The sequence below is a fragment of the Perca fluviatilis genome, chromosome 13 (assembly GCF_010015445.1).
Source record: "Perca fluviatilis chromosome 13, GENO_Pfluv_1.0, whole genome shotgun sequence".
In the NCBI taxonomy this organism is placed as follows: domain Eukaryota; kingdom Metazoa; phylum Chordata; class Actinopteri; order Perciformes; family Percidae; genus Perca; species Perca fluviatilis.
Window position 1 is genome coordinate 11,014,754 of NC_053124.1, and position 24,948 is coordinate 11,039,701.

General features: G+C 43.2%; 1 protein-coding gene across 10 annotated transcripts in view; it reads left to right on the forward strand.

The window, feature by feature from the left end:
- The window catches only part of trioa (trio Rho guanine nucleotide exchange factor a), an 81,882-nt gene that overhangs the window by 54,252 nt on the left and 2,682 nt on the right, over window positions 1-24,948 (forward strand). For 5 of the 10 annotated variants that reach the window (XM_039820052.1, XM_039820058.1, XM_039820059.1 and 2 more), the window contains 47 exons: window positions 2,447-2,621; window positions 2,831-3,026; window positions 4,254-4,420; window positions 4,526-4,645; window positions 4,773-4,964; window positions 5,091-5,240; window positions 5,356-5,470; window positions 5,908-6,023; window positions 6,150-6,272; window positions 6,396-6,590; window positions 6,696-6,811; window positions 7,657-7,723; window positions 7,864-7,973; window positions 8,643-8,712; window positions 8,832-8,921; window positions 9,010-9,102; window positions 9,197-9,308; window positions 9,460-9,650; window positions 10,161-10,262; window positions 11,497-11,526; window positions 12,318-12,463; window positions 12,601-12,700; window positions 12,827-13,070; window positions 13,336-13,443; window positions 14,033-14,226; window positions 14,338-14,508; window positions 17,212-17,307; window positions 17,409-17,557; window positions 17,650-17,716; window positions 17,934-18,037; window positions 18,128-18,197; window positions 18,627-18,716; window positions 18,802-18,894; window positions 19,239-19,289; window positions 19,388-19,465; window positions 19,625-19,813; window positions 20,316-20,496; window positions 20,592-20,858; window positions 20,948-21,456; window positions 22,290-22,537; window positions 22,829-22,970; window positions 23,072-23,099; window positions 23,277-23,439; window positions 23,662-23,783; window positions 23,888-23,966; window positions 24,136-24,336; window positions 24,462-24,600. In XM_039820052.1, the coding sequence (XP_039675986.1) occupies window positions 2,447-2,621; window positions 2,831-3,026; window positions 4,254-4,420; window positions 4,526-4,645; window positions 4,773-4,964; window positions 5,091-5,240; window positions 5,356-5,470; window positions 5,908-6,023; window positions 6,150-6,272; window positions 6,396-6,590; window positions 6,696-6,811; window positions 7,657-7,723; window positions 7,864-7,973; window positions 8,643-8,712; window positions 8,832-8,921; window positions 9,010-9,102; window positions 9,197-9,308; window positions 9,460-9,650; window positions 10,161-10,262; window positions 11,497-11,526; window positions 12,318-12,463; window positions 12,601-12,700; window positions 12,827-13,070; window positions 13,336-13,443; window positions 14,033-14,226; window positions 14,338-14,508; window positions 17,212-17,307; window positions 17,409-17,557; window positions 17,650-17,716; window positions 17,934-18,037; window positions 18,128-18,197; window positions 18,627-18,716; window positions 18,802-18,894; window positions 19,239-19,289; window positions 19,388-19,465; window positions 19,625-19,813; window positions 20,316-20,496; window positions 20,592-20,858; window positions 20,948-21,456; window positions 22,290-22,537; window positions 22,829-22,970; window positions 23,072-23,099; window positions 23,277-23,439; window positions 23,662-23,783; window positions 23,888-23,966; window positions 24,136-24,336; window positions 24,462-24,600 (6,559 nt within the window). Of the gene's footprint in view, window positions 1-2,446; window positions 2,622-2,830; window positions 3,027-4,253; window positions 4,421-4,525; window positions 4,646-4,772; window positions 4,965-5,090; window positions 5,241-5,355; window positions 5,471-5,907; window positions 6,024-6,149; window positions 6,273-6,395; window positions 6,591-6,695; window positions 6,812-7,656; window positions 7,724-7,863; window positions 7,974-8,642; window positions 8,713-8,831; window positions 8,922-9,009; window positions 9,103-9,196; window positions 9,309-9,459; window positions 9,651-10,160; window positions 10,263-11,496; window positions 11,527-12,317; window positions 12,464-12,600; window positions 12,701-12,826; window positions 13,071-13,335; window positions 13,444-14,032; window positions 14,227-14,337; window positions 14,509-17,211; window positions 17,308-17,408; window positions 17,558-17,649; window positions 17,717-17,933; window positions 18,038-18,127; window positions 18,198-18,626; window positions 18,717-18,801; window positions 18,895-19,238; window positions 19,290-19,387; window positions 19,466-19,624; window positions 19,814-20,315; window positions 20,497-20,591; window positions 20,859-20,947; window positions 21,457-22,289; window positions 22,538-22,828; window positions 22,971-23,071; window positions 23,100-23,276; window positions 23,440-23,661; window positions 23,784-23,887; window positions 23,967-24,135; window positions 24,337-24,461; window positions 24,601-24,948 lie in introns of those variants that run through there. The other 5 variants (XM_039820053.1, XM_039820054.1, XM_039820062.1 and 2 more) reach the window with 5 other exon arrangements.

The window sequence follows — 24,948 nt, forward strand, 5'->3', positions numbered from 1 at the left end:
GGTCTACTTACACAATGGTCTTCTTTTAGTCTTTCTCTCAATGGAGCTTTGGCAGGGTCATTTAGACATGGGCAGATTTGGAATTGAAATGTGTGAAAAGTGGGAATATTAGAGATGTTCTGATACCATTTTTACCTTTGTGATACCTGAACTTGACTGAACTTTCTTGAATGAATAGAACAGCTGTATAATACTCAGTGTTTCCTTTAGGATTTTTTTTTTTTAGCAGTGGGGGCAGGTCCTAACACCGTCCTAAAACAGTGCAACAGCAACTGAAATTAGCAACATTAGTGCCACCACTCAAAACTAAAGCCATTCATACTTTACGCATCGCCGTTTTACTGGTGGGATTTTCCCGTGTAAAATATTGCCATATTTCTGACATTTTGCCAACACTGGCTCAGACTAATGTTACCTGAACGTTACACTCTCCGCTAGCAGACCAAACTGGAAATTAATTCTTCTTCACTGCTCTAAAAACAGTAGCTGCCAGTGGCAGAGCAGTGCTCTGATACCGGTACAAGTATCAGAACAACTCTAGTGAATATGTAAATAATGTATGTGCAATGAATAGTCATTGTGTCATTTTAAAAAGACAGTAATGAGATGCATGAAAACATAAAAAACAAAGCTGAGAGGATGGGAGGAGGTGTTGGAGAGGTGGATGCAGTTGACCCTCATTCTCCAAACTCTTTTTCATACAGAGGGTGTTCCAGTCCCTCTTCATCCACCCCCCTTTTTTCTTTCTTCTTTTTCTCTCCATTCCTCTCCCTCCGGTGTATTGGCTCCACAGTGAATTCTTACATAAGTCTGCTTTTATAAGCGCCAGTTTAATTGTGTGGCAGTCTCCCGGGAGGCAACTGTAACTCTACACACCTTTTTGTGTGTGTGTGTGTGTGTGTGTGTGTGTGTGTGTGTGTGTGTGTGTGTGTGTGTGTGTGTGTGTGTGTGTGTGTGTGTGTGTGTGTGTGTGTGTGTGTGTGTGTGTGTGTGTGTGTGTGTGTGTGTGTGTGTGTGTGTGTGAATATATATGTGTGTGTGTGTGTGTGTGAATATATATATATATGTGTGTGTGTGTGAGAATGTGTGTGAATGTGCATTTGAGTGTGGGAGTGTCACGCTGAATAATCAACCCGAAGCCGATCAGAATCTGTCTGACCTCCACTGTCTTTGCCTGCTCATATTTAACTCACTGGTGTCTGTGTGTTGGGGCATCATGCATGTGTGCATCTGTCAGATTGATGAATCAGGATCTGTATGACCCGTTTAACTTTCACACATAATCTGCGCTCCACGTTCTGTGCACCCTAAGCACTCTGTTTGATATGAGACTAGATATTGATTTAGATTTTGGATATCATAATGGCATAAGTGTTGTCTTTTCCTGGTTTTAAAGGCTGCATTACAGTAAAGTTATGTAATTTTCTGAACTTACCAGAGTGTTGTAACTGTTCTATTGTTTGCCTTTACCCACTTAGTCATTATATCCACATTACTGAGGATTATTCATCAAAAATCTCATGGTGTAAATATTTTGTGAAAGCACCAAAAGTCAACACCACAATATCGTTGTATCGATATCGAGGTAAAATGAATGAATGAATGAATGAATGAATGAATGAATGAATGAATAAATGTTGTGTGAGAAAAATGTAGGTTGACAAAACAAACAAACTCAAATTTAGACTTTAAACCATGTGACCTAATTCTAGATAAATTGTGTAAAGAAGTGTCACAACACAATTTATCTAGAATTGTATAAAAAATAAACATTATGAGCTCAAAGTTCTGGTTCTTACAGCACAAAAAATGATCACCCTCTGTTGAAAGCGGTAAACTGCATGGAGGATATTACAGATAGTACTTTTCTTACTTATTACATTTAATGTGTTACTGTATAAGGTCATGCCAATCTTAGAGTAAATGGCTTGTGAATGTGAATATATGTTGGTATAGTATGTGTATGAAGCCAGTATCTATTAAAGAATATTTCAGGGTACAAATGTACCCTCAGTTTTTTTTTCTTTGATTAGTTAATTCATTTTACTCAATTCAATTTTATACGTTCCTTAAATATTCAGTTCACTACTACCTTTGTTCATTCATTGGTGTTTTTCCTCATTTAACATACCTTTATTAACATAACATCGTGTAGGACTTTAGAAGGAAATTGAAAATTTAATTTTAAAGTTGTGTTCGCTTTCTATAGCTATAACTATCCACAATTAAATTAAATGAACATCAGCTCCTTTCTTGAAGTCTACTGCGTTGCTATATTACAGTTCAATAAGCCGCTTTGTGCTATGCAGCAGTTTGTAGAGCAGCTAAGTTCGCTTGGCGTCATGCCCAACTGTTTCTTTATAGCTTTTTTTTTTTTTTTTTTTTTATCAAGGTGCACAGCGCTGCCTCTCACCGCTTCTTGCTTAATTGTGTGTTACTGTTGCAGGGACTCGGCCATCTCCAGCAACAAGGCTCCCCACAACAGCTCCATCAACCACATCGAGAGCGTCCTGCAGCAGCTGGACGAGGCACAGGCTCAGATGGAGGAGCTCTTCCAGGAGAGGAAGATCAAACTGGAGCTCTTCCTGCAACTGCGCATCTTTGAGAGGGACGCCATTGACGTGAGTCTGCTTGGGAGGGGAGGGGAGGGGGGGGAGTGTGTGAGGTTTTTGCTGTGTGTTCAGTGTCTGTGTTTAAGTGACCGTCGGTGAAAGAAAGACATGTTACGCAAACCATTGGAAGAGTTTGGAAAAAAGACACTAAATTGTTATTTTCCCCTGAGCATGTGTATGTGGCCTCTGAGACGTGGAATCTTATTGTCCTTCCTCAGATCATCTCTGACCTGGAGTCGTGGAACGAGGAGCTGACGGGTCAGATGAATGATTATGACACGGAGGACCTGACACTGGCCGAGCAGAGGTTGCAGCACCACGCTGACAAGGCCCTGACCATGAACAACCTCACCTTCGATGTCATCCACCAGGGCCAGGAGCTGCTGCAGTACGTCAACGAAGTCCAGGCCTCCGGTGAGTCCAGCGCCCAGACTCTACTGTAGATACTGCACCATGCCATCCAGGGATCCATTGGTCTCTGATAGAACCAAAAACTGTGTAGTCTGTTAACAGTATTAACAATCACCTTCCTTGTGTTCATTTCCTTTATACTGCAGTTTGCTTTGTCTTCTTGGATCAACTTTCCTTAAGGAAAAAAGAAAAGCAAAAGAAAGCATCGCTGGCTTTCTCATTTCTTTTCTTTCTTTTTTTTTTGCTTTTACATTTTCTTTGGAATTTTCCCCCGGCACTAAAAGGTCTTAAAAAAGTATTGTGAAAACTGCAAACACTCTGATACTGCTCTTATAAGCTATTAGATCTCAAAAGCTGAAGTAGAATTGAAGACATGTTTGACTGTCAACCTGGTCGCTACATCAGTCACCATTCAGCTGAGTGTTAAAATGGGATACAGCTAGGGCTGGGTACTGACACCCGGTGCCAATATGGCACCAGTTCCTAGACCACCGGTATCTAACGGACCAAATGGCAACGCAGATTTTAGTGCCTCATTTCAGTGCCATTCAAATGCCTGTGCTGCCCTCTGGTGCTCTGAATAGGACATTACAGGCAACAGAAGCATCACTGCATGTGACGCTAGTTAACATTACACTTGGCAGAAGGTAAAGTTGGCTATACGTATATGTATATTTGACCATATTGCCTTAACAATAAACAGGCCGTTCTTTACTGTCACCAACTGCCCTTTTACTTTTTTAAGTATCGGCACAATGTCGCTTTAGCACCGGTATTGTCAAAAAACGATACCCAACCCTAGATACAGCTCCTGTTCACTGTTGCTGCACAGATTTCTGTGTTGGCTACATTAGTTTAATATTGATACTGTGTAGGTGTCGCGGGTCAAATTCAGTCAGCGTTTGTGATGAGAGGCACCCACTCACTAACCATAATAACTCACCTGTGATCTCACATGCTAATAGGTGCTCTCTAAAACAGCACAAAGAATGGTTACATCATGTCATGTGTATTGAAAAATACTGATAATATTATTAATCGAGCAGTTATTAGAATCGAGGTAAATTTGCTTTACAAGAGTATTACAAATCTAAGTAGTAACTAAGATGTTAAGGGATAAAAGCATTTGAAGTTAATTGCAACGGTGGGCAGAACTTAAACAGAACTGCAGCTACTTCAGGTCGAGGTTTACTGTATCCATCCAAATTGTAATGTGTGTCTTGCCTCCAGGCGTTGAGCTGCTGTGTGACCGAGACGTCGACATGGCCACGCGGGTTCAGGACCTGCTGGAGTTTCTCCACGAGAAGCAGCAAGAACTGGACTTGGCAGCCGAGCAGCACCGGAGACACCTGGAGCAGTGCGTCCAGCTGAGACACCTGCAGGCTGAAGTCAAACAGGTAGGACACAGTCTTAAAACTGTCTGCAGGCCAGCATATCTGCAAGTATTTAAAAAAGTGTTGGATTGTTGGCATTTGAACACCGCTTTCCTCTGTTTTGTTCAGGTTCTGGGTTGGATACGTAATGGCGAGTCGATGCTGAACGCTGGTCTCATAACAGCCAGCTCCCTACAGGAAGCTGAACAACTGCAGAGGGAACATGAACAGTTTCAACACGCCATTGAGGTGAGCCACTGTCTGTTTATCCCATCTGTTTCTCCCTCCGCTGTGTTTTCTTTCCAGAGTCTGAAGCTAGATTTTATTTTGGTTTCATTCTAACCCCATCCTTTCTCCACCTCTTCCCTCTCTACAGAAAACCCACCAGAGTGCCCTGCAGGTTCAGCAGAAGGCCGAGGCTCTGCTCCAGGCAAACCACTATGACATGGAACTGATCAGAGACTGTGCCGAGAGCGTGGCCTCCCACTGGCAGCAGCTCATGCTGAAAATGGAGGACAGACTTAAGCTGGTCAATGCTTCAGTGGCCTTTTACAAGACCTCTGAACAGGTAGGAAGATGCCACAGAGGGCTCAGCATTCAACTTGACTATTTCCTTGTCCCAAAAATTCCACACAAAAAAACAACAATTGTGTGTTATGCCCAAACAACAGACTAAGTGTGTTTGTCCCAACAGGTCTGCAGTGTGTTGGAGAGCCTGGAGCAGGAGTATAAGAGAGAGGAGGACTGGTGCGGAGGAGCCGACAAACTCGGACCCAACTGTGAAACGGACCACGTCAGCCCCATGATCAGTAAACATCTGGAGCAGAAGGAGGCCTTCCTTAAGGTAACATACAACACAATCTAACCTGACCCTAAGCATATTATCTTAGCTTAACTTGGCATAAGTTACATCATCTCTAATGTGTGTGTGTGTGTGCATGTGTGTTTCTATCATGCAGGCATGCACTCTGGCTAGAAGAAACGCAGACGTCTTCCTCAAGTACATGCACAGGAACAGCGTCAACATGCCCGGGATGCTGAGCCACGTCAAAGCACCAGAACAGCAGGTTAAAAGTAAGTATCAGAAAACAGTTATGGTTAAGTGATTGAAAGAAAATGGATAAAAGTAATGGATAAACGGTTGAAATGGTTAGCTAAAAGTAATGGGTAAATGGTTGAAACAACTAGCTTCTGACTGAAATTTGCTGAAATGATAATTCTAAACCAATGCATATAAGGTTTATTTAAGCAGAATGTGTCCTCTGTAGCGGCAATATGCCATAGCAACATACAGTAAATGACCAACACGTTTAAGTAAATTGCAGACTTCAAAAACCGCAGGTTACTCAGTTATAGTTCCACTCTGGCTAACATGTCAGAAGGTAGAAAAGCTCTTTAACAAATCTGCTCTTGTTATGTTGCCAGTATGCAGTTCTGCTGTAATCTTTTGAGTTCGGTTGGGTATTTAGGTGCTGAATGCCTGAATCTTGAGTGTTTTCTGTTGTGTAAAGACATCCTCAATGAGCTGCTACAGCGAGAGAATCGTGTTCTCCACTTCTGGACCATGAGGAAACGACGGCTGGACCAGTGTCAGCAGTATGTGGTGTTTGAACGCAGTGCCAAACAGGTACATCGAACACTTACACACACACAAACTAACCGTTAAGTTCAGCTCAAAAAATAAAATAAAATAAAACATACACTGCTTATAGTTGACAATACATGTATTTCTGTGTCTTTTGTGTGTTTTCAGGCTCTGGAGTGGATTCACGACACCGGGGAGTTTTACCTGTCCACACACACCTCCACCGGCTCAAGTATCCACCACACACAGGAACTGCTGAAGGAGCATGAAGACTTCCACATCACAGCCAAGGTTACACACACACACACACACACACACACACACACACACACACACACACACACACACACACACACACACACACACACACAATTATAGTATATGACACTTTCTTCCCACCCCCCTCTCCTGCAGCAAACTAAGGAGCGTGTGAAGCTGCTGATCCAGCTGGCTGACGGCTTCTGCGAGAAAGGCCACAGTCACGCAGGAGAGATCAAGAAATGGGTGACAGCTGTGGACAAACGCTACAGAGACTTCTCCCTGCGCATGGACAAGTACCGCTGCAGCCTGGAGAAAGCCCTGGGCATCTCCTCGGACTCTAACAAGGCCGTGAGTGGTCATGTGTTTTGGTAGATAACAGGTGTAGAAAATCAGCTAATTCACATTCTGCCTGTCTCTTCAACTCCCTTCATATTTTGTCTCTGTCTGTGTCAGAGTAAAGATCTCCAGTTGGACATCATCCCAGCCACGGCTCCAGGGTCTGAGGTCAAGCTGCGGGATGCCGCTCACGAGCTCAACGAGGAGAAGCGAAAGTCTGCACGCAGAAAGGAGTATGTCACCACTTCCTGTTTACCTCATCCTACATCCGAAAAAGAAGAATTGTTCAAAACAGCTTTTTTCGAACCGATAAACGCTTATAGAATTGCTAGTTTGCTAGCATTTCAACTGCATTTTTCCTCCTGTTGGAAATATGTTTTATTGTTTCAAAGGACATGTAGTTGAATGATTGGTTCAGTGCCCAAAATAGGCAGCAGAGCAGCCTAGTGCTTACTTAACATGGTCTGTCATAGGAAGGCCAGAGGTTCAATTGTTGTGCCCGTCAGCGTCCTTGTCAACAGCACTGAACCCCCTCCCTACTTGCTCAAAAGTGGTTCTGAGTTAGAGGTTGCGCTCAATGTAAATGTGCGCGCATAATGGATCTGTGTGATTAAAACCACCTCCTCCGCCTCCTCCTCCACACATGAGCCTCCTCTTTGCTGTGCCAGCACAAGAAGTGCAGACACAACCGTCCAGCTCCACAAGAGAACAAATAAATCTACATGTAGTACACAGGAAAAAGGAGACTGCGTCATTTTCTATGAGCAGCACAAATCATGAGCATGATTCCAGTCATTCCTGGCTGGTTTATGACCATGTACGTTTTATGGCCCGGAACTCTTTCATTATTCATTAATGTAAATGGTTGAAGCAGACGGGCTGAAAGAGAGCTATCGGCATTGTGATTTATCATTTTGTGGATGAGGACAGTATGACAATTGCTAATTGTGTGTCTGCTGTGTGTCTGTCTGTCTGTCTGTCTGTCTGTCTGTCTGTCTGTCTGTCTGTCTGTCTCTCTCTCTCTCTCTCTCTCTCTCTCTCTCTCTCTCTCTCTCTCTCTCTCTCTCTCTCTCTCTAGGTTCATCATGGCAGAGCTGATTCAGACAGAAAAAGCCTACGTGCGAGACCTGCGGGAGTGCATGGATGTAAGTTCAGCTTCACAACCCACCACTGTTAACCTGTTTCATGCCAGAGTGGTGCAACAACTTTTCACACAAAATGTGGAAATGCATCAGAACCCTGTTGGAAAGTGTAATTGTTCTCATATCTTGTTCCCTCCTTGCAGACCTATCTGTGGGAGATGACCAGTGGAGTTGAGGAGATTCCTCCAGGAATCATCAACAAGGAGCACATCATCTTTGGAAACATGCAAGACCTCTTTGAATTCCACCATAAGTAAGCAACAGCTTTGTGGACTTCAAATTTCCTAGAAATTCCAAATTTTAAACTAGACCTGCAAGCAAGTACAGCAGGGTCTAAGCACCCTGCTGCAATTCAGATCCGGATTAAAGTCAAATCAAGTTTTAAATAAATATTGAAAGTAAGACTTTAAACACAGTTAAAGATGCAGTAGGTACTCATATAAAACTAACTTTCTGTCATATTTGCTGTAACTGACCTTATGTTCCAGTAGAACTACATGAAGCAGGTAATTTAAAAAAAAGAATCTGGCTCCTCTGGCATCACCTACAGCCTGTAGTGCGATTTGCAAAAATCCACAGCTCCCTGTTCAGATGCACCAATCAGGGCCAGGGGGGGTGTCTAACTGCGTGTCAGTCACTGCTCAGGCACACACATTCATTCTCCCTTGTGGGGGGAGGGGCTTTTTACCTAAAAAGGGGGGGAGTGACGATGTTCAAATTTTTTGGCTAAATCCTGGATCTTCACAATCCTACCTACAGCTTTAAGTATCTTCATCATCTTCTTATAATACAAAACATCTGTAGTTTAGGAATATACATATTTTGTGTTTTATTTTTCATTTTGAAATATCACTTTTCATTTAATTTAAGCTCTCATGTTTTTTTGTCACATTTAAATCCCTCACTACTTTTTTTTTGTCAGCATCTTTCTCAAAGAGTTGGAGAAATATGAGCAGCTACCAGAGGATGTTGGGCATTGCTTTGTCACATGGGTATGTATCATTTGTTCACCTACATTTGCTGCGTTTGCTTAAACCTTTTTTTTTTACATTTAGATACTTTAGATCCCTAATGTATATTTTACATATTAAGTCTTTCTCTCTTCATCTAGGCTGATAAGTTCCAGATGTATGTGAACTACTGTAAGAACAAACCCGACTCCACCCAGCTCATCCTAGAGCATGCTGGGAACTACTTTGATGTGAGTATCGCCTATGGGCGTTAAAATGAAATTGGATGGTTCCCGTCAGCAGCTACGTACGATCACATTCCTTTTCTTCTCTATGCAGGAAATTCAACAGAGGCACCGACTGGCCAACTCCATCTCTTCCTATCTGATCAAGCCCGTGCAGAGAATCACCAAGTATCAGCTCCTGCTGAAGGTAACCCACCATACCAAATCTCACTGCTGTGGTGGCCGTCTCCATAGGTCCATAGTTCCTTGTTGTCATGGCTTCTGTGTGTCTGTCTGTCTAGGAGCTGCTGACTTGCTGCGAAGAAGGTAAAGGAGAGATCAAAGACGGCCTGGAGGTGATGCTCAGTGTTCCTAAGAAAGCCAACGATGCCATGCACCTCTCTATGCTGGAAGGTGATTAACACGCACTGCTCGCTAGTTATGTTTCTGTGATCTTTTGCTGTCAGCTGTATTTATAGCAAGCTTGCCTTCTGTCAAATTACGGCTCTTCATCAGTCAGGCAGCGTGTTTGACTTGTCATGCTGACATCCCCTCCTTCTCCCAGGTTTCGATGAAAACATTGAATCCCAGGGCGAGCTCATTCTCCAGGAGTCGTTCCAGGTCTGGGATCCAAAGACTCTGATCCGTAAGGGTCGAGAGCGCCACCTCTTCCTGTTTGAGATGTCTCTCGTCTTCAGCAAGGAGGTCAAGGACTCAAACGGCAGGAGCAAATACATCTACAAGAGCAAACTCTTTGTAAGTAGATGATGGTGAAGTGCACCTAATGGATGATGTTTGCTAAAAAGAAATTAATGTATTCATGTAATCAATGGATTTAAAGAGCCATTCAGGCCTTTGAGTGTTTATATTGGTAGATGACATGAATAATTGAATACAATTCAATTTTATTTATTGTATCAAATCCTAACAAGAGTCATCTCAAGACACTCTACTGAGTAGATCTAGACCACACTCTATATTTTACAAAGACCCAACAATTCCAAATATACTTTAAAATAAAATAAATCTTAAAACCGTGGCGAGGAAGAACTTCCTTTTAATGATTAGCATTTTAAATTTTTCTCAGTGCCTCCATATCTTCAACTGCAGTACCTGTCAGTACAAAATACACGTACATCTGATTGACTCTAATCAAAACTCTGTCAAGAAATCACACTTTATGTGCAGCGAGAATATTTCAAATAGCCGTTGGACCGTTGCTATCTTCTGAGGACATTTTCTCATATTCTCCTGCTCTGTTCCCAGACGTCCGAGATGGGGGTTACGGAGCACGTGGAAGGAGACCCCTGCAAGTTTGCTCTATGGTTGGGACGCACCCCGACGTCTGACAACAAGATTGTGCTCAAGGTAAAACACACTTCCTCTCTTCTGTTCCTTTGGAAATCTCCTTTAGGGTTCGACCGATATGGGTTTTCAAAGGCAGAACCCTGAAATCACTTGGGACTAAAAGTCTTGAAACCCAAGATAGTAACATTGAAAATAAAAAAAAACAAAAAAAAACAGGGTTTATATAATAAATATGTATTAAAACACACTTCCATATTAGCGTGTTGGGTGTCTCTGACAGATATATATCTGATTCGGGAACAAATGCGTCGGAAAATCTTTATATCGGTCTAACCCAGTTCTTTCTCTCCTCTCTTCGTATTCAACCCCCTCCTACCTTCTTATACTTCATCTTTCCTGTATTCTCTGCTGTCTCGTTTGATTGGATGAGCAGCTTCAAGCTGGCCTGAGAAGCTTTCTGTAGTCACAAACTCCTCCTCTGTCTCCTTGATTTGTGTCTTCTGTCGGTCGCTCTCTGCCAGGCTCTGTCCTCTGGTTAGATTCTGCTTTGTTCCATCTGTTAGCAAACACAGGCACATCTGTATATCTGGGGCTGTGTTTTCTGTGGATGTTTGTATCTCTAATTCTCTCTGTGGGCTGACATGCTTCCACCAACGCTGCTGACACTGATTCAACCCCTGAACGCCCACGATCTCCCATCCTGGCTCTGTGCCACTTCATGAAAGTTACGAGTAGCCATCTTTCTTTACCAGGAAAAAAAAGAAGCCTTTTAATGCTTTGAACGCCATTGTGGAAGTAAGATATGGCATCAGTTTCTTTAGTTCTCTGAGTGAACATTTCAAGTCCCCATTTTCAAACATCTTCCGTGTGTTCTCCTGTTGAATGTTGTCACAGATGGGATCGAATCAGTGTCAGCCGTTGGAACAGCATGAAGCCAAAATCCTAACACTTCATTTCATTCTGAGCGTTACAACTCTATATTACATGGTGACTACCAAACTGACCGCTGAGAAGCAGTCATGTGGTATGTGCATTGTAAATGAAGTGTGTCTCTACTAACTACACACACACACACACACACACACATTAACAAACACACAAAAACACACATGCACACACGCCATCCATTACTACATTGATACACATTTAATTGGCCTACCATACAAAGTTAAGGTAAATTATCAGTGTTGTGCGTTTCTCTCATGTCAACCCATTTTGTCAGTATAAACAATGTCATGTATATCTTCTAAAACCAAACCAGTGAAATTCTCTATTTTATATTTTAAATTCAAAGCTAAGTCAGGGATCCAAACACGGAGCAATGGTGAGTACAAACTATCCCACAACACAGCCCTCAACCACTTCTCACAAGTCTGAAACACCAACTCTTAGCACCTCTTATTCTCGCCCTTCACTAGATGGGCAAAACAACGTTCTAGAGCAGAATCCCACTTTAACCCAATGCCATAGCTGGGGAGGGGAGGGCTAAAAAGATTGTAGCGTAAATTCCCAACAAGCCGTACTTGTACCCCAAATGCAAACTTTAACAAACTGAGCTAAACACTGACAGTTGCAATGTATAAAAACATTATTGTAACAATATCCACTTTAATATTACCAATTTCGCCGTTTGTGGTTTTTCCTGGGAGTGTCGCCACAGACACCCACTTCGTAATACTGCAAATGTGGGGGCTTTCATCAGTGGGCCATAGGCTCAGTCACCATTGTGTGACCTCATGTGGCGATAGATATTGACTTAACAGACATTTATTTAAATGAAAATCTTTTTAATCTTTGATTACTCTAAATAACACCCTGTGTAAAATCAGTTTGAATGAACATATCGGATGATGTCGAGGGAGCGGTTCTTGAGTTCATCCGACAGGGCTGTGGGGGTACAGCTGGTTGGGATCCTCTGTTATAGGGGTCCGCGGCTGGGGAGGGCTCGTACGAGATCAAATTTATCTGGAAAATGCCGTGAGTTGATAAGAGATGACAAGAGGTAAATTCAGACTTGTGTGAAACGCACAGAGTAAGAATTCCAGAGGACGTTCATTTCCTGACATCTCTAACTTTTTGACTTCTTAAACTCGTTCCATTATTGACCAATAACAGGCGTCAAGCATTGAGAACAAGCAGGACTGGATCAAGCACATCAGGGAGGTGATTCAGGAGCGCACCATTCACCTGAGAGGAGCGCTCAAGGAGCCCATTCATATTCCCAAAACAACCACAGCCAAGCACCACAAGGGAAGGGGAAGGTAATGTGACACCTATTGTGACACCTAGATTTAAGATGTTCCGAGGGAACAGAGAGTAATGCATTTATCCAATCAATCACAAACACTCAAGTTAATTTAGTCTCGTGCCTTTGATTGATCATGTGTGTGCCTGTTAGGGATGGAGAGGACCTGGACAGTCAGGGTGAAGGCAGCAGCCAACCAGACACCATCTCTCTGGCATCCCGCACTTCACAGAACACTCTGGACAGCGACAAGGTGAGTCAACACACACACACACACACACACACACACACACACACCCACACACACACACGCGAATGACGTGTCAGTTAGAATAACCATCCTAACACGGATCATTGTGATTATCCTTTCTTCCTTCAGCTCTCCGGGGGCTGTGAGCTGACCGTGGTGATACACGACTTCATGGCCAGTAACAGCAACGAGCTGACAGTGCGGCGCGGCCAGACGGTGGAGGTTCTGGAGCGCTGCCACGACAAGCCAGACTGGTGCCTGGTCAGGACCACGGACCGCTCCCCTGCCCTGGAGGGCCTGGTGCCCTGCTCCATGCTCTGCATCGCCCACTCCAGGTCCTCCATGGAGATGGAGGGCATTTACAACCACAAAGGTACAGAGTTGTGTGTGTGTGTGTGTGTGTGTGTGTGTGTGTGTGTGTGTGTTGTTTTGTGTGTGTGTGTGTGTGTGTGTGTGTGTGTGTGTGTGTGTGTGTGTGTGTGTGTGTGTGTGTGTGTGTGTGTGTGTGTGTGTGTGTGTGTGTGTTAGGGAGGAAAACATTTTTACATACTAAAACAAGAGCCTATTTAGATACTTTGTGTAAGTCTGCACCATAAAGCAAATGGTGAAACAGTAACATCACTCTCTGTCGTTCACAGACACTCTGTCAGTGTGCAGCAATGACTCCATCATGCCAGGGTTGTCGGCTACGCTGCAGCCTGGTCACGGCATCGGCTCCCACACCTCACCAGGACCTAAACGACCTGGTATGGTCACCTGTGCTATCTATTGTGTCTGCTCTCTGAAATCCCATACAAATTCTGACAACCACGACAAATCAGAAATAGCAAGTAACATCAGAATGGTGTACAATTTTACATGAATACTTTTTTCACACGTTACTCCCACTAGATCAATATTAAAGTGAAGTAAAACCGTAGTGTAACTGTACTCTTTATTCTATATGAAAAATGTTAACACGATAAAATGTTGAAACCATGCACTCCTCAAATTGATCTGAAAGATCCACATTACCATAAAAAAAAAAAAAACACCCACAGAAAACAAATTAAGATTCTTCTTCATTCACCGCTTTTATTGCGAAGTGTTTTATGAGAAATGCCTTGATAAAAATCAAAAAGGCAGTTGTGGTCTTGAAATAAAGTCCTCTTTATCTTAGACCGAGATGAGACAGAGTGAAAATGCGGTCGATTCCAAGACCAGAGCTTTAAAAAGTGGTCTTGAGAACGATCTCGAGGAACACAACACTGCTATGTAGATCATTTAAATAAAAGGTTAACCTCTTCCTGTTTTTCTACGGTGTGGCTTTTAATAATCGCACTATATATTTTTAAGGTAACACGCTGCGGAAGTGGCTCACCAGTCCAGTGCGTCGGCTAAGCAGTGGCAAGGCAGACGGCCACGTGAAGAAGCTGGCCCACAAGCACAAGAAGAGCCGCGACGTGCGGAAGAGCGGGGAGATGACGATGGGGTCCCAGAAAGACTTGGACGACAGTGCCGCTACGCCTCAGGACGAGACTGTGGAGGAGGTGGGGGGATACACGATACTACACAATTAACAATGTTTGCCCTCTCTCCGTTTAGCAGATGTGTAAAGTCATGTGATGTAATCTCTACTGTGCCATCCGTGTGTGCCGCAGAGGGTTCGTAACGAGGGCTTGTCGAGCGGCACGTTGTCCAAGTCGAGTTCTTCGGGCATGCAGAGCTGCGGCGAGGAGGAGGGCGAGGAGGGCGCTGACTCAGTACCTCTGCCTCCACCTATGGCCATCCAGCAGCACAGTCTGCTGCAGCCAGACTCCCAGGATGACAAGGTGAGGGGAGGGGGGACGGTACAGAGGGGTCAGAAGAGAGTGACAGACGGGGAAAGATGATGAACAGGAGAAGCAGAGGAAACAAACTGTATTCACCTTTAACTTTGAACATTTTCTGGTGCTACAAAATTGCTTCACAGAGTTCTTTAAATTTTAGGGCAGAAAGGAAGTTAGAAGTTATTTCTTTCCTTTTGGAATTAGGCCTAGAAGAATCTATATGATATGAGCCTAGATGCTATCGGGGATTTTTGTTCCATCACATTAAGAAGCTCTATGTTCGTACATGTTCTCTTTTTAGTTTTAACTGTGGAAATAGAAGCAGCTGAAGAGTAGTGCTTTGTACAAGAAAAGGCCAACAGGGGAGACAGCCTTTACAGCTTATATCCCTAATGAGTAGGAATTGTAATCAAATTAGTGGCTAAATCCCATTTGGTATTAAGATTGAATTATGTATAGTGTAAGGGTTCATTTCCTTTAGACCATACATTATGTATGTGTTTTGAGAGATAGGAACAGGCTAACAACTTAAGCTAATTTAAGCACCATCTATGACTATACAGGTTCTCTTTTTTTCTCATTGCTGTTCTGATTTTTAGTTCTTGGAGGTTACATTTTTTCCGCTCATTTCAGTCTGCCACTTTTCCCCAAAAAAGGGCATGTCCAGACACAGTTTTAAGTGACTCCTTTGTTTCTGTTATGCATAACATTTTATCTTGGCATGTTGCATCATAGCAATGAAAAGTTCCAGGCATTCCAGGTCTCTTCCTGGACTAAAGTGGAGGCTCCTCTGACACTAATTTCTGTTTCTCTTTTGTTTTGTTTCCTGGTTGTATCGTTTGCCACGCTGTAGCATTACCTTGATTTATGTCCTGTCTTTGCTTTGTCTCAGTTTCCATATCTGTCCATCTGAAATGCCCCGCTCGTCCCCCGCCCCTTCCCTCAGTCAATTCTTTAATTCTCTTTTTTCCTTGCTCTGCAGCTTTAAATGCTACTTGCTAAAGCATTTTTCTTTGGTTTTTACAACAGTTTCTAGATTGAAAGGAAATGAAGCTAGTTTTAGACCGTCTTCTTTTTAAAATTCACCTTTCTCTGCCCCCTAAAGTCACTCTTCCTAACTTTTGTATTTTTCTCAACTCTTAAACATTCCCGACTGTCTTTAGCGTAGAATCTTTTCCTTCCATCTTTTTTTAGTTTCACTCAGTTTGACTTGTACTTTCAGCCCTGTTTCTCCAACACACCACTGTAGAGTCGCCTGGCAGATGAGCGAGGGCATTACGGGAAAATGTAGATAAAGAGAAGATGCGTGTAGCTCTTGACTCTAAATGGATGGCAACGTGGGGTTTTTTTCTGTCAGTTTTAGTACAGATCAGAAGGCTATAATGCCTAATTTGCATCAACTATCTATAAATTCAGAGATCATTTAGAATATTGTAATGCTTTGCGGCTGTTACGGTAACACAGGACTGCAGCTTTTTTTCTGCATGTTTATCCCTCATAGGTTGGGAAAAGGTTGGTGGCTTAAAAGAAAGTAGATGTCGATATAAATACAAATAGGGAAGTTTGATTCCCCGTCAGCTGAGCAGGTAGCTCCCCTGGATAATAATCAAAATATGACAAAATGTAAATTCAAAAGCCCCCCCTGTTCCCATCATCCTCCAACTCCTCACTACCCCCTCCCTCACCCGCCCTGCCCGCTCGTCCTCATCTCCCTTTTACCCTCTGTGCGTTAACTCATTACCCATGCAAGTAATTGGCATCTCTAAACGCTGGCGAGGCCAGAAGGGCACACAGCCTCACCCAGAAAACCTAATTGAGGAAAGTCTTGAAGCACAGCACAGCAAGGGTGAGAGTCTCCTGAACTATATATACATACATACATACATACATACATACATACATACATACAACTCTTTCATTCTCGCTCTGTTAGCATCCTTTTTTTATTTCTGGCTGTTCATCACCACCCGAGAAGGCAACAGAAACATTCTACATCACTTTTTCCCCCACCTTCTCCCCATCACCATTTTCTGACATTTCACTTTTTCGCCATATCTTAATTTTGTTCACCCAAATTTCAGCCTCATGTTTTGACCTTTTTCTTTTAAAAAATGTCATATTTTATCCTTTTCATTTTCTTTGAACCTTCAGATACAAACCCCGAACATTAGGTGTTCACTTGTGGAAACATCTTTTGGGATCTTCTCTCTTCAGACAGCATTTAACATTTAACAAACATTTTCACTGAGTCATCTTGCTCACTCAAATAACTAAAATAAAACATAGTCTTATAATCAAACAAATAAGAAATTAAGATAAACAAAAGCTGATCTTGAAATGAATGTCCTTTTAACATAAAGCTGTAGCATTAAGCTATTTATTTTGCTATCCATTTATGGACTATTCCAAACCATTGTACAAGTACATGACGGTGGGTTAAATGGGCCAAATGGGCCTTTTAAGTTTTCACTAAAGACAGATAGCATTTATTGTCTGTTTTAGAGATGAAGAATTTTCGTCTTATTTCTTAAGTATTAACGAGTAAAGCTTGTATCAATCATAAAGTAGTATTGACAACAGCCAATGAGCAGATTTAGAGTTAGCAGGAATACTGTAGTTGTTAGATTAGATGTTTAATCAGGTTCTAATGCTCTTTTTCTTTTTCTTTTTTTTCCTCCCTTCACTCATATCTCTATTTTTACCCAGACCTCTTCTCGTCTGTCGGTCCGTCCATCCAGTTCAGAGACGCCCAGTGCTGCAGAGTTGGTGAGCGCCATCGAGGAGTTGGTCAAAAGCAAGATGGTAGGATAATGGAGGAAAACAAGAACACACTAAGCTTGATGTTAACCTTCATACATGAAGTTGTTTTGCCATGGCTATTTTTCTGTTTTTCCCTGGTACAGGCTTTAGAGGACAGACCCAGCTCGCTGTCAGTAGAACAGGGAGACAGTAGCTCTCCCTCCTTCAACCCCTCTGACAACTCCCTCCTCTCCTCCTCCTCCCCCATCGAAGAGATGGACGAGCGCAGGACTAGCATCCTCAAGAAAAGACAGTACGGACATTCTCTTCATCCATATCCTAAACATACACTGAGGTGTTTTCTTATTTCTTGGAATTTTGAGGTTTGTTTTTTCTTTGCTGTAGTTACATTCTGCTGGAGTTGGTGGAGACAGAGAGAGATTATGTCAGAGACCTCGGCCTGGTCGTGGAGGTGAGTTGATGCTCTACCAGCTGCTTAACTAGCTGTACATACATCACTTACTGTCTGAAAATATATGAAGGTTTGATGGTTTTCTAGCAGTATTATAATAATATTATTATTCTGACTGGCATTTTAAAATGGCACTGACAGTATTAGAATTAGTTTGCTGACTTTTACAGACTTGCTGTAAATATGTGTTACTGTGTTTGTGTGCCTCCATTATAAGGGCTACATGAGCCGGATGAAGGAGGAGGGTGTCCCTGATGATATGAAGGGAAAAGACAAAATTGTGTTTGGCAACATCCACCAGATCTACGACTGGCACAAAGAGTATGTGACGTACTCCTAAGGAGAATACAGAGCTTTCCCTGTTCAGACTCACTAGCACAGTAGCTTACTTCCCTCTCCTGTCTTGTTTAGTTTCTGTCTTGGGGAGATGGAGAAATGTTTGGAGGACCCCGACAGACTGGGTCCCCTCTTCCTCAAACAGGTTTGTCCACAGTGAATTCCCAACTTTTGCTTTATTTGTACATGCTTGTATAGACTAAATCACCGTGATGTCGCGCTAATACAAAAATCACTTCCGGGTAGACAAATGGCAGCAGGTTTGAATTGCAGAGATATGTGAAATTGGCAAACTTGTTTATTTCTGTTATTTTCAGCTGTATTTGTAACATTCAACAGGTAAATTAGGTCTCCAACCTAACGTTAGTGAAAGTGTTGACATGAAAGCATCAAACATGCATTTTAGATGAATGAGGGGAGAGTACATCCAGCTGTTCGTTGTTGTTTTCTCAGCGCTGTTGACTTGTATGTGCAGTGCGCAGGAGTATACTACCCGAAAGTTATTGTAAACAAACATTGTGATTGGGTCTATACATTTGATCATGTTGTAACTGTATTTGCTTTTTGTATCCAGGAACGGAGACTAAACATGTATGTAATGTACTGTCAAAACAAGCCCAAATCGGAGCACATCGTCTCAGAGTACATCGACACCTACTTCGAGGTATGAGCCTGTTATTTTTAGGATTTTACCCTTGGACATTCCTGCAAATAGCTATCAGCCTCTCAATCACTCTCTTACTTTGTAGGACCTGAAGCAGCGATTGGGACACAGGCTGCAGATCACAGACCTGCTCATTAAGCCAGTCCAGAGGATCATGAAGTACCAGCTGCTGCTCAAGGTTGGTCTGTTACAATACAGCAGAGGGCACCAGAGCTGTAGCTACTTCTCATGCTCCCCTATATTTAGTCTTGGCATTCATATAATACAGTATGTCACTGTCAACTGTGTAAATTGTCAGGGGCCTCTAGCTCACCCAGTAAGAGCGTTCGCCCCATGTTGGCTGAGTCCTGCAGCGGTGCGTGTTCGAATCCGACCTGCTGCCCTTTGCTGCGTGTCATTCCCCATCTCTCTCCTCCTTTCATGCCTATCTAGTGTCTCTATCTAATAAAGGGAAAAGCCCAAAAAAAAATCTTAAAAATTGTTGAGTTTATATTTTTTGACATTTTTTTTGTTCCGTTTTAGGATTTCCTGAAACACTCTAAAAAGGCTGGGCTGGAGTCTATGGAGTTGGAGGTAAGATAATGAAATAGCACTTCTTAAATCACTTTAAATCAAGCCATACATGTTCTGTATGCAATCCGATCAATCTTCTGCTCTTTTGTGACTTACAGAAAGCAGTCGAGGTCATGTGCATCCTGCCAAAAAGGTGTAATGATATGATGAATGTCGGCCGGCTCCAGGGATTTGATGTAAGAAATCACATGAAATTATAAATGAAAGCAATGCTACACTCACAGCATATTGCCTACGTAACAAAAACTTTATCTCACATTATTCAATTTAACTGTCTCTCTTTCTTCCTATACCTGATCTTCCCTTTTTTCATTCTTGTTCATCTCCCTCTCCAGGGGAAGATTGTGGCTCAGGGTCGCCTTTTACTACAGGACACATTCATGGTGTCAGACCCGGAGGGCAGTGTAATTGGCCGGATGAAGGAGAGAAGAGTCTTCCTCTTTGAGCAGGTGGTCATATTTAGCGAGCCCCTCGACAAGAAAGGTTTCTCCTTGCCAGGCTTCCTCTACAAGAACAGCATCAAGGTAACAGACAATTACGAGGTGCAAGGATGTGCACTAGTACATTATAAGTGAAGGCCAGTGGAATATAGAATATAGGATGTATAAAGATTATCAGTTAAAGGGTGTGCAGCTCCCTCTGGTGGAGTACCTGTAGCCTGTGAAACATTAGTTGCAAGCAACGTCAGTGAGTAGCAATCTTAAAAATGTACACTTACAAAATAAGACTTTTTTTATTTATTTATATTAAAGTCAAACATATTTGATTGTCATGTCATGCACCGTGGACAGAATCTCCAATCTTGTTTATGGGAGCTTGTATTTTGAAGATGTAGCCACCAGGTTTTTTTAGTTTAGTGAACTTTTAGTTGATGTATACTATGTAAGAATAAGTCAACTGAGGAAAGAGAGAATGTAAAAAAAATGCAAAGTCAAGAAAGTATTGATTAAAAAAAATAAAGGCACTAATATACTTAATTAAAGCAAATCATTTACTTAAAACTGACTGAGGTAAATCTCACTTTAGGTAAGCTGTTTGGGTATAGAGGAGAATACGGAGAGCGATCCCTGTAAGTTCATCCTAACGTCTCGGTCGACCAACGGCACTGTGGAGTCCTTTGTGCTTCACTCCTCCCACCCAGGGGTGCGTGAGGTGTGGACCCTTCAGATCAGCCAGATACTCGAGATCCAACGCAACTTCCTCAATGGTAGGCTCACACGCTCTCCCTCACTCACTCTCTCTTACTTACACACACACACACACACACTTACACACACACACTTCCTTTGTACCTTATCACAGCTCTGACCTCACCCATAGAGTACCAGAGGAACCATGTAGGGGCGAGTGGGGGGTCATGTGTGCCCAGCATGGGAGCTCCGGGTGGAGTCAGCGGTGGGTCCAGTGCGGCTGCTGGAGTCGGAGGTGGAAGCTCCCAGGGTAGCGCCATCCCTTTAGGGCCCCAGGGTGGATCTCGTCGGCCCTCCAGGATCCCCCAGCCCTCCCGCCTGCCCCAGCCCCTACGTCACCTCCCCGGGGCCGACCCCGACGGCCCAAACAAGATGCCAGGTAGGAATTGTCTATATTTGTGAAATTTGTTTTGTATGGCAAAATGAAAGATTTGACTGAGGTGTGAGTTTTGCTCACTTATGATCCAGGTTCATCCCCTTATCCTGCCCCCACTCCCCCACTCCCTCCAGGGGGTAGCCCGCCGGGCAAACGCCCCATCCAAGCCCCAGAGGACCAAGCACAGACCCCCACTCCTGCCAGTGCTGTAGCCCCTATCCCCCGTGCCACGGTTGGGCCACTGCCCTCTACACCCACTTCCAAACCACGGCCAGGAGCCGTGTCCCCTATGGCCTCCCCACTGGCCACTCCTGCCTTCAGCAAGGACAGCCTCCCCCCTCCCCCTCCCAGCCCGGGCCAGAAGTCGGGATCTGGATTCTGGAGCTCCATGCCAGGCTCTCCAGCCAGCCGGCCCGGCTCGTTCACCTTCCCGGGGGAGGCAGGAGAGACTCCGATCCGTCAGAACGCAAACCAGATCCAGACTGGCTCTGGATCTGGGAGCCAAACCCACAGACACTCCACGCACAGCAAGGAAGCCGACCGCATGAGTACATGCTCATCGGCCAGTGAGCAGTCCATCCAGTCCACCCAGAGTAACGGGGTAAGACTACCTGCTGCCCAGTGCTGCACTGACTAACATCCAGGCAGAGGGAGGCCTGGTCTTCCTGTCTCCTGTCCTGCTGCAGCCAGTGCTACTAACTGTCCCCCTATTTCACATCTCTGACAACCTTCACTGCTCTTCAACATCACCTTTCTAGCTCTTTGAAGACTATTTCTAGCAAAAGTTTCCACTGTCAACATATTTTCAGGTTCAAAACCTCTCTGGCGGACCTCAATCAGCTCTTCAGTGATTCCCTTTCAAGGCTGTCTCTAGATTTCTTAACTCTAACAAAGCTTATACTAACACCTGACTTCCTTTTGGCCGTCCTTCACCTCCTGCTGTCTTCATGGTGTGTTACTTAAATGTACTTTTCTTGCAACTAACCTCCGACATTTGTGGTTCACCTACAAACGTACTTGACGAGATCTCATTCACCCTAACGTTCCTCCTCTTGTCTTTGCCTCGAGCTACAGAGCAAAGACGTGTGAAATGGAAATTTTCATCTTATTCCTGTTCTTAACCCAGTTTTGTTTTTTCCAAGAAGAAAATAATTCATGTTTTCTAGTCTTTCTTGCACTCTAATCCTTTCCAAAGTCTTTATCAAGTGGACTCTATTTCTGTCATCTGCTTTGACCTTTTTTCTCACTTTTCTTCACCAGAAGTATTACATTTAGATTTTGTTTAGTGGCAACTTAAAAATCAGCCTGAATAGGTCAACTTGGATATAAAATCTGAATCCTGTGGAAAGTAAAGTTGTAATATAAGATTTTACATTTTACTACCATGAAAGTTTGTACTTACAATTTTCCACATGTTTCCTCCCTGTGTTGCAGAGTGAAAGTAGCAGCAGCAGTAGCGTATCCACCATGTTGGTGACCCAGGACTACATGGCCGTGAAGGAGGATGAGATCAGCGTCAGTCAGGGCGAGGTGGTCCAGATCTTGGCCAGCAACCAGCAAAACATGTTTCTGGTGTTCAGGGCGGCTACAGAGCAGGGCCCCGCCGCCGAGGGCTGGATCCCCGGATTTGTGCTGGGACACACCTCAGCCATCATCCCTGATTGTCCCGAGGGATCCATGAAGTAAGAGCTTTGAAAACTGATATAAGGATACATTATTTTTGTTGTTTGATTGTTCAGATGGCTTTTTAGGAATTATGTAAAAATGTGGGAGGCAGTTGTCCTGAACTGATCTTTAAAATAAGGCCAGCATCAGTCCAACATATTGGCAAACCCATATGATGTTTTAGTAGGCTTGATAAGGAATTCCAGTGTTTTCTAGGTGTTGGCAGTCTGTCAAAGTGTCAGGCCAAAACCCGTGCTCTCACCTACTTTAAACAGTTTAATTTGACTCAATCCATTTTGTTGTCCCAGTAGAAAGTCTTCATCCTGGCACACATCCCTGCGCATCCGCAAAAAGTCTGAGAAGAAGGAGAAGGAGGCAAAGAAAGACACCAAGCTGGAAAACGGTTACAGGAAGTCCCGAGAAGGGCTGGCCAATAAAGTTTCTGTAAAGGTGAGTTTAACAGTGCATCTGAGGACAATCTAGTGCTGCTATTAAGTCATGCTTCTGCTCAACCGTGCATTTTTCTGACCTGCTTTGTTCTGTCTTTTCAGCTTCTAAATCCAAACTACATCTATGATGGTAAGTGTTACATTGAGGAATTGTGTTTACTTAAAGATTAAAAAAATTTATGACAAAACCAATTCCATATATTATTAAAAGTACTGTTTAACTGCTTTAAACAGTTGATGTGAATTCTGAAGAAAATCTCAGCATGTGACAGGATTTAACCTGACTTTTTTTCTCTCTCTCTTTCAGTTCCCCCAGAGTTCCTCGTACCTCTCAGTGATGTTACGTGTGACAACGGGGAGAGCGTCACCCTCAGGTGTAAGGTGTGTGGTAGACCCCGGGCCGCTGTCACCTGGAAGGGACCCAACCAGAGCAACCTCGCCAACAATGGACACTTCAGCATCGCCTACACGTAAGAAAACAGTATATATATATATATTTTTTTTTTTTATTTCTTTTTTAGGTATGTTGCTAAAGCTCCATCAGACTGCAGTTTATTGCATGACAATGCAATAAACTGCAGTCTGATAGGGCTGTCACTTGTTTGTGGTGGTCATTTGACTGTTTTAACATGAATTGTCACTCATTTATAGTGAAGAAGTTGAAATCAAATGTAAATGAACATTCATTTCAGTGATACGGGTGAAGCAACGCTGCGGATAATCGGCGTAGCCTCTGAAGATGATGGCGTTTACACTTGTGTTGCCACGAACGAGCTGGGCAGCGTAACGTCATCAGCTAGCCTTAGAGTGTTGGGTAAGAACAGACAGAATGTACAGTATCAATCCCTCCACAAAACTCATTTGACAATGCTGGTGCCAAATGTGGCCATGGATTGATTGCTTTGTTATGTGTCTCAGTGGTGTCCACTGATGGGATCAGAGTGAGCTGGAAGGACAACTTTGAGTCTCACTACACTGAGGTGGTTGAACTGGGCAGGTAATAGACTCACCCTCATAACTGACATTCAGGGTTTTCCTTACGATATGTGATTGATATGAATTTATTTGACTTGTTAAATACCTAAAACATACTACGCAGGTTGTCTATAAGGAGTGACCTAAAGTAAACTAACCTTTTGAATATCCATCCTCTTTCTGCTCATCAGGGGTCGTTTCTCTGTTGTCAAACGTTGTGACCAGCGAGGGACCAAACGTCTGGTGGCGGTCAAACAGGTGAACAAGAAGCTAATGAGGAGGGACCGGGTGACTCAGGAACTCTGTCTGCTCCAAAGGCTCCAACACCCCCACATAGTCAGCCTGATAGACACGTTTGAAACCCCCAGCAGCTACGCCCTGGTTCTGGAGATGTAAGTAAAGACCCAAAAAAATGACAAATCCAGTTTTGGAATTAAACTTTGCACATATGTAGCTCATTAGCCTTCATAAAACTTGCATTTCTTCCTGAGGGTTTACCTTAGCGTTTATGTTGTAGGGCTGACCAAGGTCGTCTGCTGGACTACATCGTTAGCTGGGGGAATCTGACGGAGGAGAAAGTGGCCTTCTACCTAAGGGATGTTTTAGAAGCTTTACATTACCTGCACAACTGTAGAATAGTGCATTTGGATGTAAAAGTAAGTAGTTAAAAAATGTTTTTTGTATTAGGGCCCGAGCAAAAAAGGTGCTTTAGGTGGGGGTATTGTTCTCATCTCTAGGAACATGTATATAAAAGAAATTGCCTGACAGGAAGTCAGCCATCTTGGATTTGTGTTTGTTGATGTTTAACACCTGTAGCACTTACCTGATCTTGAGTTGGTGGTGAAAGCTCTAATATTTCAGCCTTAAATGGAAACTTGCTGTTGGATCCGCTTTTTAATACTGAAGGTCAAACAGATTTTGCATGATGTTTCACCTGCAACAACAAATAGATTTACTTAATGAAGTTAAGACTGGAAAACGTAATGTTAGACTGTAGTAATTAA